Source organism: Chanos chanos, chromosome 2, assembly GCF_902362185.1.
Source record: "Chanos chanos chromosome 2, fChaCha1.1, whole genome shotgun sequence".
Lineage (NCBI taxonomy): Eukaryota > Metazoa > Chordata > Actinopteri > Gonorynchiformes > Chanidae > Chanos > Chanos chanos.
The window spans coordinates 22,012,984-22,023,557 of NC_044496.1; the positions used below are offsets into that span (position 1 = coordinate 22,012,984).

The following is a 10,574-nucleotide window of genomic DNA, read 5'->3' on the forward strand; positions in this document are numbered from 1 at the left end:
TTGTGCACAGTATATGTAAGTCTGGAGCATTTAAGTGTGTTGCTCCCATCCACAGGCTGTTATGCATAAGTGTAAGAATAAGACTAATCAGACTCCAGCACGCGAAACCATGGTGTATGTCAGGAGAGCAGAACATGATTGGTGAGACAGTTTCGTAGATCTCAGAACTGATTAGCCTACAATGAGAAGGGTCACACTAATTTCCATGCACAAGCAGAATGAAGCAAGGCACCTGGTGGATTCTTAGCTAGGGCCACAACCCAACCTCAGTCCTGAGCTCAGGACTAACACAACTGATTCCACTGATCAATTAATCATCAAGCCCATGATTAGCTCAATTAACTCTGATAATGAAGAGTTAAAACAAAGACGTGCAGGACAGGGGGCCCTTAGGACTGTAGCTGAGAATAACTGCTCAAATGGACAATTTTTCATGCAGTTACGTTTGACATTGTTCAGTTGCCGTACCGATACCGGAAGTTGCCACTGAGGGGGGAGAGTTCTATAAGTGTAAAGTGGAAATTACGACAAGGATTTGTTGATCATTTATCTAATCATAAAATTGGTTTCATATTTACATTTACTAATCAAACTTGAAGTCAGGGTATTTAACCCTCCTTCTGTTAACAAAAAAGTTGCTTCAAAATTACGTTTTTCTTTAACTGCGACTGTTGGCCAGATGTCAGGCTCAACGCGTTTAGAAAACGCCAATCCCTTGATCTTTCAGCGATCTGGGGAAAGACTTCTAACGGCAAATGAAGAGGATGAGAACATTGCCGACCCTATTGATGACAGAGAAATTTTTGATATCCTTTTATACAGTTGTGGACGTCGCTTAGTTAACGATAACCACTCATTTATGTATACTAGCAGCTAGGTTAGCTAACCTGGCTAAAACCTTGTGTGTGTGTTTCTGCTTAACTCCTGACGTTTACATCTGATCAGATCCATCAACGACCCCGAGCACCCTTTATCTCTAGAAGAGTTAAACGTCGTGGAACAAGTGCGAGTTAAAGTGAGTTGGAGGCTCTTTGCAGCTCCAAGCTACGTTTAACCAAATAGGCTAACAGTTATCTCTGGGGTACATCGAACTCATTTTTGTTATTTGTGTTTGCGTTGTTTTCCTTAAGATAGTAGATCCATTATGTATGTTGGGGTAATTTTCTGACAAGCCCATGTCGTCTAGGGAACGTAACAACATTTCACCCAGCCCAATGGAACAATGAGTATTATTTTGGAATATTAGTGGATTACCGTCGTTTAACTGAGTGCAGCGCACAGACTCACGAAAGAGTTAATCTTACCCTTTGTTCATGTTCCTACAAACAGGTCAATGATGAGGAGAGTACAGTCTCAGTGGAGTTCACTCCCACCATACCCCACTGCAGTATGGCCACACTTATAGGACTCTCCATCAAAGTCAAATTGCTTCGCTCACTGCCTGACAGGTTTAAGGTAAGTCACAGTGGAGAACAGCTCTGCTGACACTCTGTAGCTGAATGTCATTCTTTGTATACTTATGTGTTGATTTATGTTCTCAGATTGATGTTCATATTACACCAGGCACACATGCTTCAGAGGATGCAGGTAAAACTCTCCGGATATCGCTTTGAAAACCACTATAATTTTGTATGGCTTATGATAACCTGTTAGTTTGCAGATCTGTGTAATGCTGCTACTATGTTGTATTTTTTTATTACTTATAATCACATTCAACAGAATGTTGTTAAAGTGAATCTTAGTTTCCCCCATTTTTTTTCTTTAGTTAGCTTGACTTTCAGTAATATTCCAATTGAATAACAATAAATTCACAATTTGATTTCTGTGTCTCCTCTGCATTTTAGGTCACTGTTATCCTAGCAGGTCTTATTTTTCCATATTTTATGATTGTGTTCTTCACTGCTTCCTTTGCTTACTCTCCTTTTGCCCCCCAGTCAATAAGCAGCTTGCAGACAAGGAGAGAGTGGCTGCAGCCCTTGAGAACTCTCAGCTTTTGGAAGTGGTGAACCAGTGCCTATCAACCAGAACCCTGTGAAATGCAGGAAACACATTATCAACTGGTGAATCAAGCATTTATGTGCAGCAATGGATTTACATTTGGCTTATGACTAAGTGTATGTTCAGGTGCAACACTGCAGCCAAAGCTATTCTGTAGGATTAATCCTAGTCATCAGTATTACTGTTTTAATTTGTGTACTGGATTGCATCAAAGATCTGTTATGTACTGGCCACTTCACTCTTCATGGTGTCAGCTACTCCATATTACCCTCATATGAAAAGAAAAATGAGGGATTCTATTCAACACATGCATTTTATATCAAGAGTGTAGAGGACAGAATCCAGTAGTGTTACAGAGCAGTACTTACACAAAAGCAACACAAAAGCACATTCATATGAATAAAAAGTTAACTGAAAGTACTTACTTTGCTTGGTCACCTTGATATCATATTTATGCTCTAAGTAAAAACAACACGAGTCAGTCTTAAAAATAATTTTGTAAATTTCCTAGACTAAAATGACAGTTACTCTGCATCCTGTCCTCACAAAGTCCTTTGGGAAGAGATAGAACTGAAAATAGTCAAGCTGCTGGCACACTGACTAATTTTGATATATGCTCAGTTCTGTTTGAAGAGATTTCTAATGCTTAGAAAGGATTGCTTGTACATTTTTAATAAAGTATAACAATAAAATATAATAAAACGTTCATAAATGTCTTTATGCCCATAAAATTTGATTTGAAAAATTAAAGAAAATTGTTTGTGGATTTTTCTCACTGGGTTTACATGACTGAGGGCCTGATTGTGTTAGAAGCAGCAGAATGTAGTGCTTTCTCATTTTAATCAACAGTCATTTGGCTGCTGTCCATTTTTAGTCTTCATTCTGCACTCAGTCTGCACTGTCACTCAGAATGTATGGTTTTGTGATTCTCAAAAAAACCCCACATAATTAATTAAATATACATTGTCTTCTCTACCTTTCTTGTCGGTGATAAAAAAGAATCTTTTTATGGCTATGTGTCTTCGTCGCCTGAGTGCTCCGCCACCTTTGTTCACTATCTCCCTGTGTCCCCTCATTCCTGGCCTTGTGTGTGAAAGGAAGAAACATCGGTTTATAACTGTAGCCTACCGTGGTCGTTTTCCTGCTCGTAGATTGTTTCGGGATCCATGCAATGCTGTCCATTAAGTTTTCTCCTATAAATAAGAACAGTGTAGCATGTTAAAATGCACATAATCAAATAAAATATATATTTAAATGTTTTTAAATTTTAAATCTTAAAGCGATGCTTTCTATCAAAACCTGTATTTTTATATTTTTCAGTATCACATTTTTCTTAAATAACACATTTCTTTTATGACCTCATTAAACGTTGGCTATTAAATGTATAGTTTGTGTTGTGCTCCAAAGAGTCAAGGCTTTGTGTTTGTAATGGGAGTCATTGTTCTTCACATCCCCTCTCTTTTTGGGTACAGTCAGACTGTGCATTGTTTGTGTTCATGTACTGCTCCTGTGGGTGAAAGCACACATTTCCCCTCCTTGTACAGAAGGAGCAGAGTGGCGCAGCGGAAGCGTGCTGGGCCCATAACCCAGAGGTCGATGGATCGAAACCATCCTCTGCTATAAGGTTTTTTCATCTGCGTTCAGTTTACCTATATCCCTTTCAATATAAATATGAGTGTCAGTAATTTAGGATAGGAAAATTCGGTTAGTGCATAACAAATGAATGCATACATTTATAATAACAAACCACTATGAAACATTCAATTCAGTAATGAGTGTTGTGTTTAGCTAAATATATGTAATGTTTTCTGTTGTCTCTGGATGGCACAGCTGTCTTTGAGTGTGCTTGTACGATAGAAAGTACAAATAACTTTTACTTGTTCGTACTCATGATGTGTATTCTCACCAAAAGCCTACAGTATATTGATAAAAGTCAAGTGATTGTTCCAGTTTCTTTAGGGTAAGTGCTACCCAAAGTGGCTTAAACAAAGCTCTAGTAATGAAAAATATCTCTTTCCTAACAATACCTGGGGACAGTGCATCTGTGGTATATAAGGCACACTGGCAACTCTTTTGCTGTATGTGCAAAGCAACAAGAGCACAGAGGTTGTGAGAACCTAGAAACTCTTTCTATGAAACTAATCAAATGGTCAGACATGTACTTTATTATGTACCTATGAAAGATTTTTCATGGGTTTAAAAAGGAAGAGTGTGTCAAATAACCTTAAGGGCTTTGTATGGTTTAGGGAAAAGGATTAAAGAGTCCACCAGGTGGCAGTATTAATCTACAAATCTCTCTGAACAAGAGGATGAAGCGCTCAGAACAAGAATATGAAATGGAACAGAAATCACACTATCTAAGTCCCTATGTTAATACAGTCAAAAAGAAATGTAAATGTACTGGCTACCCGATAAAAATGAAAATGTTAATGACTGACATGGATCATAAATTAATTTTGGAGTTTAATTTGCAGACTGGAGAGGAACTTAATTTAGACGGATATCTTTTGGATATTTGCAGTCTAGCTATGTTATGTCAATAACTAGTGTCATCTTCTGAGAAAAAAACAAAAAAGTATCATTTCAAACACCTGTAATAGAACACTTTTCCAAGATAGTATAGCTATTCTCCATTCATTAGAAAACTGCCTGCAGTTTCTATTGTCTCTTCAGAGCTCATCAGCCAGAACAGAGAGAACTACTTAGAGAAAATTACTGTAAATAAGCTCAAACTTTCTTTGGCCAGCTAAAGATATGTACTGAGTGCATGATTCATTTGGTCTTTCATACTTCTGAAATCTGTGAGTAGAGATGGTCTTCAATGGAATTTAATTAAGTTGTCCATGAGCAAATGTTTCAGTCATAGATTCCGATATGTGTGTGTGTGTGTGTGTGTGTGCTATGCTATCAATGAGTCAGAATAGTGATATGAATATACAAAGTGTCCGGAGCTCAAATACTCTGAGATGTAGACACAAATTTATGTCTATAAACCATGGCATGTAGAAGACATCTCTCAAGTGTGTCAGCCATCTGACTGTATAAACAAAAGCCTGTGAGCAAAACTAAAACTGCTCAGTGTCCACTCAGGTCAATGCAATGCTAATGAAAGAGTAGAACAGAGAGATCTAGTAAACAATGAGTCACCTCAGACAGAACAGTCTATCGCCAAGTCTTCCCTCTGTTATTGGAACTGAGGTAAACATCCCCACCTCCACACTCATTTGTATATACATGCAATAGAGGAAAACAGGGAGTAAATTTAACACTTGTCCATAATGAGGTAACATTGTCTTTTCTTTCAAAGACTGAGATAACACTGTTCTTCCCACTCTAGCTGAAAGAGGTAGCCTATAGCCTAACAAAATAAGACGGAGTGCTACAGTATTCTTTGCTGTGACACACACTGCATGTCCTGTGGTGTCAATACAAGTAGAGGGACCTGAGTAAAAGCAGTGACAGACCAGTGACAGACCAGTTGTGTCCAGGATCTGTTCCTGATGGGAGCATATTCACGGCTCTTCCGCAGGGGCCTTTCCCAATGCAACTGTTTTCAGCTCCTGTAAATACAATGACACACCCAGTGTCTTCGAGAGGAGTATTTGTTTTTCCATCTGGAATTGGTAATGTGAAAGGTTTTGGACATGCTTTCAAGGTTGAACTTAAAATGCTGTGGTGGTTTCCATGGTAACATCTTGTCTGCCGATAATTGGGGGTGTGATTGTTCCATGCATGTTTGTGACCAATCAGATATCAAAGTAGAACTTCATTTTTCCTATTATTATAGGCTATTCATTATTATGATCATGAGTTTACATATCCCAATATACAGTATTGTCCTTACATATACCTTTTGAATGTATAATTGAAATATGACTATAGGACCATCAGTGAAGGGTAAGTTATTGACAATACTTAACACATTCAACAGAGCAATATTCACGGGTGTACTTAGATGATGAAACAAATAAAATTTAGTGCAAGTCCGCTATACGCTGTGTGCCTGTTTATTGGGCGCTAGATGGCAACATAACATCAGGCTCCCTGGTGCTCCTCTGCAGGTAAGATCAGGTTAGCCTACATCAAGATGAAAGAACGACCTTGCTCGCCCGCAGAACTGCGGAGGACTACATTCCTCAGCATCACAAGTCAGGCTCCACTTATTTTTGACAGAAGTGTAAATGCAAATCTGTACATAGTCTGGAGGCAACAAATCATCTGTGTTGCACTAGCTAACACTGTTTGGCTAAAATAGGAGGAACTTCAGAAAGCGTAAACGCAAGCGTCATTTGACGACAAAGTGTCCTTTATTTCGACCTCATTCGTCCGTGTACGTATTTGAGTAGGGTAAGGTCAGTTAGCGAGCAGACAGAGGAGAGATGAAGGAAAACAACTGTTTCCTTTTGTCTCATTAGTAGGCCTTCACTACGTGACTCAAAAATTCTAATAATGAGCATTTTAGATTATTAAATGTAACAGCAAACATATTTGTGCGTTTGCTGATTTATTGCGCTACATATTAAAATGAAGACTGAATCTCACATATCTTACATGTCATCTATTTCCTATTCTCGGACACTGACTAGTTGGCAGGTAGCATTACATCAGCACCATTGGGGGTGGGGAGACCCCCTCTACCGGCCGCCCGCGCAGAATTTTGAATCACGTAGGCTACTCATGAGACAAACTGGAATCCGGGCTGCTTTCCTCCACTGCCCCCCTTCTCTCTACCCGCTGACTGATATTACTACTAAAAGGAGATACGTGATTCTCCCAGGCAAGCCCTGCCTCGCGCTTACGTCAGTTGTTCGGCAGAGCAATAAATACGGGATCTGTCCCCTCTCAGAGCACAAACTCACGTCGAGGGAGAATAACGCAAGGAACTAACACGAGGGATTGTTGGATACTGGATTTTTGGCAACGTGTCGAGGATATTGGAAGCTACACATGTAGGTCCATTCACCTAGAGAGCTGTAATTTCCATCTCTGGTTTTAGCTGTGGTTTTCGTTAGAATACATATTTATTGCATACATGTAGCCTGTGATAAAGTTACTTAATTTGTTGTAATTTTAATTTAATTATCAGTATTTACAAAGAAAGATACCATCTTTAGCGTAATAGTTTATTCTTTCATACAGCCCATAATCTGAAGGGAGAGTATTAACGCGACACTCTGTTACACAGACAGGTTTGAAGTCATGACTTTGAACAAAGGTGACAAGTTGCGGAACATGGATAAAAGGAGAGGGAGCATGCCGTTTCCAGTACACCTTCAGAACTTGCACAGAAGAAGCATGCCTGTAGACGACCGCGAATTACGCGCAACAATGCCGTCGGCGCAAACTGGCGAACTCTCCAACCTCATGCGCTGCACATCGTACAGTCCTGGGGAGCAGCACAGAGACAGCGTCTCCGATTCATCCGACTCGGTCATCTCCAGCGGCAGTGACTGTGAAGGGCCAGTGTACAAAGTGGTTCTGCTTGGTGAACACGGTGTTGGGAAAACCAGTCTGGCCAGGATATTCGGAGGAGTGGAGGACAATCACGATTGCGAAGACGCAGGTAATATTTTACTACGCTGATAGATACCTAAGAGTCAAAATCCAGATTGATTCTTCTTCATGAAGGTATTTGTAAGGTGTAACCACATGGAGTTTATGCTTTACGGCAAACGGAAAATGCTCTCCGGGCTAACAGACTGAAGCATATTGATTACTCTCGCTATCATTCAGTTGTAACCAACATAGAGCTTTTGCTGTTTAGCGCTATATCAAATGACAGCAACTGATAAAATGAAAATAAAATTATAAAACAAAATTGAAAGCTTTTTAAGTAAGACAAATGTGCTTATGTCAGCTGGGAGCTCAGTAAAACTGTTATTTACACTTGTCATATGTTAACTAGGTATTCTGATATTTTCCTGTTCTTGTTTCAGGGAACACATATGACAGATCGATTATTGTCGACGAGGAAGAAGCATCCATCCTCTTGTATGACATATGGGAACAGGTGAGCATTTGATTTCCCATCTTAAAACAGTTTCAGTGGCATTAACAAACTTCACATTAACTGGTTTCAGTGAAAGAACGCAGTATTATAAGACACATTACCGCACTGTTGTACCCTGACTGATATACTCCCTTATGATGGCATAATCCCTCAGGATAACAGCCAGTGGCTGAAGGATCAGTGCATGCGCATGGGAGATGCCTACATCATCGTGTACTCTGTAACAGACAAGTCGAGCTTCGAGAAGGCGTCAGAGCTTCGGATTCAACTGCGCAGGGCTCGTCAGTCTGAAAATATTCCCATCATTCTAGTTGGAAACAAGAGCGATCTGGTGCGATCCAGAGAGGTGTCTGTCGACGGTAGGTCACTGTTAATTCTACTTTTTTTGCTGATATTCTACATCTAAGATTGCTGGCATTTGCTGGCATTTCTAATAATAATACTATATTATCCATCAACATAATGTTATTGTGACCAGGTGGCTGTATCATAGGTACTTTGTCAGTGTAGATATGGCATAGTAAACAGACCTAAGCCCTCTTGGGGGCATTCTGGAGTAGCTGAGAGACATAGTAATGATGACACTGAAGCTACTGTCTCTTGAGTACTAACACTAACTGTAAGGGACTGATTCTTACATGCACCTGATCTTCTCTCCTGTCTCCTTCCCCTGTAGAGGGCAGTGCCTGTGCTGTTGTGTTTGACTGCAAGTTCATTGAAACCTCTGCCTCTCTACATCACAACGTGCGTGACCTCTTTGAGGGAATTGTTCGGCAAATCCGTCTGCGCAAAGACAGCAAAGAGGACAACGCCCGTCGCATGGCCAACTGCAAGCGCCGTGAGAGCATCAGCAAGAAGGCCAAACGCTTCCTGGGTCGTATGGTGGCTCGGAAGAACAAGAAAATGGCCTTTAGGCAGAAATCAAAATCCTGCCATGACCTCACGGTACTTTGAAAGAAAGCAGGACTGCTTTACTCTCTCAGTGGCCACCAAGACCAGATGTTGTGTGTTTTTAGCACTAATTCAAGGACTTCTAAAGCTGTACAGAGATATATTTACATATTTTATAATATAAAATAAATATGATCACATAGGACAAAACTGACAAGTCCATATTGTTAGATCTGCATGAGGCTTTTTAAGTTCATATGTTTTTATTTCCCGTCTTTTGCTGCCTTAATATGTGTAGCTGTGGAACTTCTCCCCATGTAAATAGGAAGTGAATTCACAAAGGCTGTTTATTTCAAACAGAAAGTTATGGAATTGCCTTCATACTGGGGGAAAAATGGTGTCCGTTTGTGTCAGCTAAGATAGTAGCTATAATACATAAATCTCCAAAATGGGGGTTAACTTTTTATGTGGGCATATCTTGGAGCCAGGGCTTGATGTGAGCACAACGAATATTTGCTGTTGATCTGGAATCATACTTACTTGAAACTGAGTACGCAGGCCCGTACCTCAGGCAAGATACAGGAATCGAGATATTCTGGGCTTTCAGAATAAGGGGCTTCATATTAGACATATTCTGTTGTACTGAAATTTAAGCTCCAAGTGTGAATGAATGAAGTAGAAGCAATAAAATCATATTGTGTTGTGAGCAGTTAAAAAAAGTTGATTTGCACTTCCATTTAATATTCAGTTAATTTTGTTACAATGTTTACAATGAAATTTTATAATAAAATAAATCTCAAACTCTGATTTATTCTGACATTCTTCCTCATGCAAAGAATGCTTTTAATCCATATGCTTTTAAGGAACATAACCTCAGTAACTGGTGATTTATGTCCTCATGCATATGCAAACATTGAAGTATCCGGAGGCTTGTTGACCAACCATTTTACGAAAGGAAACAAGCAAGCTGAACGATTTGTAGTGAAATTAAAGAAGTTAAACATTAAACGTTGGGAGATGCTGTATTTTTTCCACACCACCGTAAACCATTCCGCTCTTGCTCAGGGAGAGTGTAGACGTCTCTACAAGAAGGTGAGTGAAGATTATTTCCCGTAAAATGGGACACTACGTTTACGTATGTGCATAAAATGCACTTGGTAAAAGGCGACAAGAGCAGCTAATCCTTCCACGAGTGTTCAAATGAAGATTTGTTTGTTTCTTTGAACTGTACTAAGACGGATAACGCAAAATTATTCTTTTGATGCATGCCAGCCTCAACCTGTTTTGTTTTAGTATGGTCATATTTAGTAAAAGCAAACTCAGTCAGTTCATGGCAGTCTGATTTAAAAGGTGTCTATATTTTATTGTGTTCTGAAATGTGGCGGCTTGATGAACTCACTATTTTATCGTAATAATTATTTAATCTTGAAATAGAGGATTTGTGTGATTAAAGACCAGTGTATAGTAAAGAAAAGAAAAGAAATGAAAAGAAAGGGGAACTGGCTATTCCTCTGCCCATTAAGTTGCTCTGTTGCACGCTACGTGATAGGACTTAAATTAGCTGTTCACCTGAAGATCCTGCGGGGCTTACTATTTAACTCACTTATTTCAATTTGAGAGGAGTCATTTTTCGCGCACATTTAACCAACTGTGTAGATGTCCTCTTTTGTCAGTT

At 39.5% G+C, this 10,574-nt stretch overlaps 2 protein-coding genes across 2 annotated transcripts; both read left to right on the forward strand.

The window, feature by feature from the left end:
• The first annotated feature begins 509 nt into the window (after nucleotides 1-509).
• Nucleotides 510-2,656, forward strand: ciao2b (cytosolic iron-sulfur assembly component 2B). The gene is made up of 5 exons (XM_030765711.1): nucleotides 510-806; nucleotides 936-1,015; nucleotides 1,330-1,455; nucleotides 1,542-1,587; nucleotides 1,935-2,656. The coding sequence occupies exons 1-5, from the start codon at nucleotides 680-682 to the stop codon at nucleotides 2,033-2,035; spliced, it is 480 nt and encodes a 159-aa protein (XP_030621571.1). The 5' UTR covers nucleotides 510-679; the 3' UTR covers nucleotides 2,036-2,656.
• Nucleotides 2,657-6,911: 4,255 nt separating this feature from the next.
• rrad (Ras-related associated with diabetes) lies at nucleotides 6,912-8,962 on the forward strand. Its single transcript, XM_030766646.1, has 5 exons — nucleotides 6,912-6,947; nucleotides 7,184-7,561; nucleotides 7,935-8,008; nucleotides 8,163-8,367; nucleotides 8,685-8,962. Exons 2-5 carry the CDS (start codon nucleotides 7,198-7,200, stop codon nucleotides 8,960-8,962), a joined length of 921 nt encoding a protein of 306 aa, XP_030622506.1. The 5' UTR covers nucleotides 6,912-6,947; nucleotides 7,184-7,197.
• Nucleotides 8,963-10,574: the final 1,612 nt, after the last annotated feature.

What these genes read in the sequence shown, in the direction of transcription:
- ciao2b (XM_030765711.1), top strand. Translation starts at nt 680, where the DNA reads ATGTCAGGCTCAACGCGTTTAGAAAACGCCAATCCCTTGATCTTTCAG. An exon ending in CACTGCCTGACAGGTTTAAG is followed by an intron (nt 1,456 to 1,541) that starts GTAAGTCACAGT and finishes TTATGTTCTCAG; the next exon opens with ATTGATGTTCATATTACACC. An exon ending in ACATGCTTCAGAGGATGCAG is followed by an intron (nt 1,588 to 1,934) that starts GTAAAACTCTCC and finishes TTTGCCCCCCAG; the next exon opens with TCAATAAGCAGCTTGCAGAC.
- rrad (XM_030766646.1), top strand. Translation starts at nt 7,198, where the DNA reads ATGACTTTGAACAAAGGTGACAAGTTGCGGAACATGGATAAAAGGAGA. An exon ending in TCACGATTGCGAAGACGCAG is followed by an intron (nt 7,562 to 7,934) that starts GTAATATTTTAC and finishes TTCTTGTTTCAG; the next exon opens with GGAACACATATGACAGATCG. An exon ending in CAGAGAGGTGTCTGTCGACG is followed by an intron (nt 8,368 to 8,684) that starts GTAGGTCACTGT and finishes CTTCCCCTGTAG; the next exon opens with AGGGCAGTGCCTGTGCTGTT.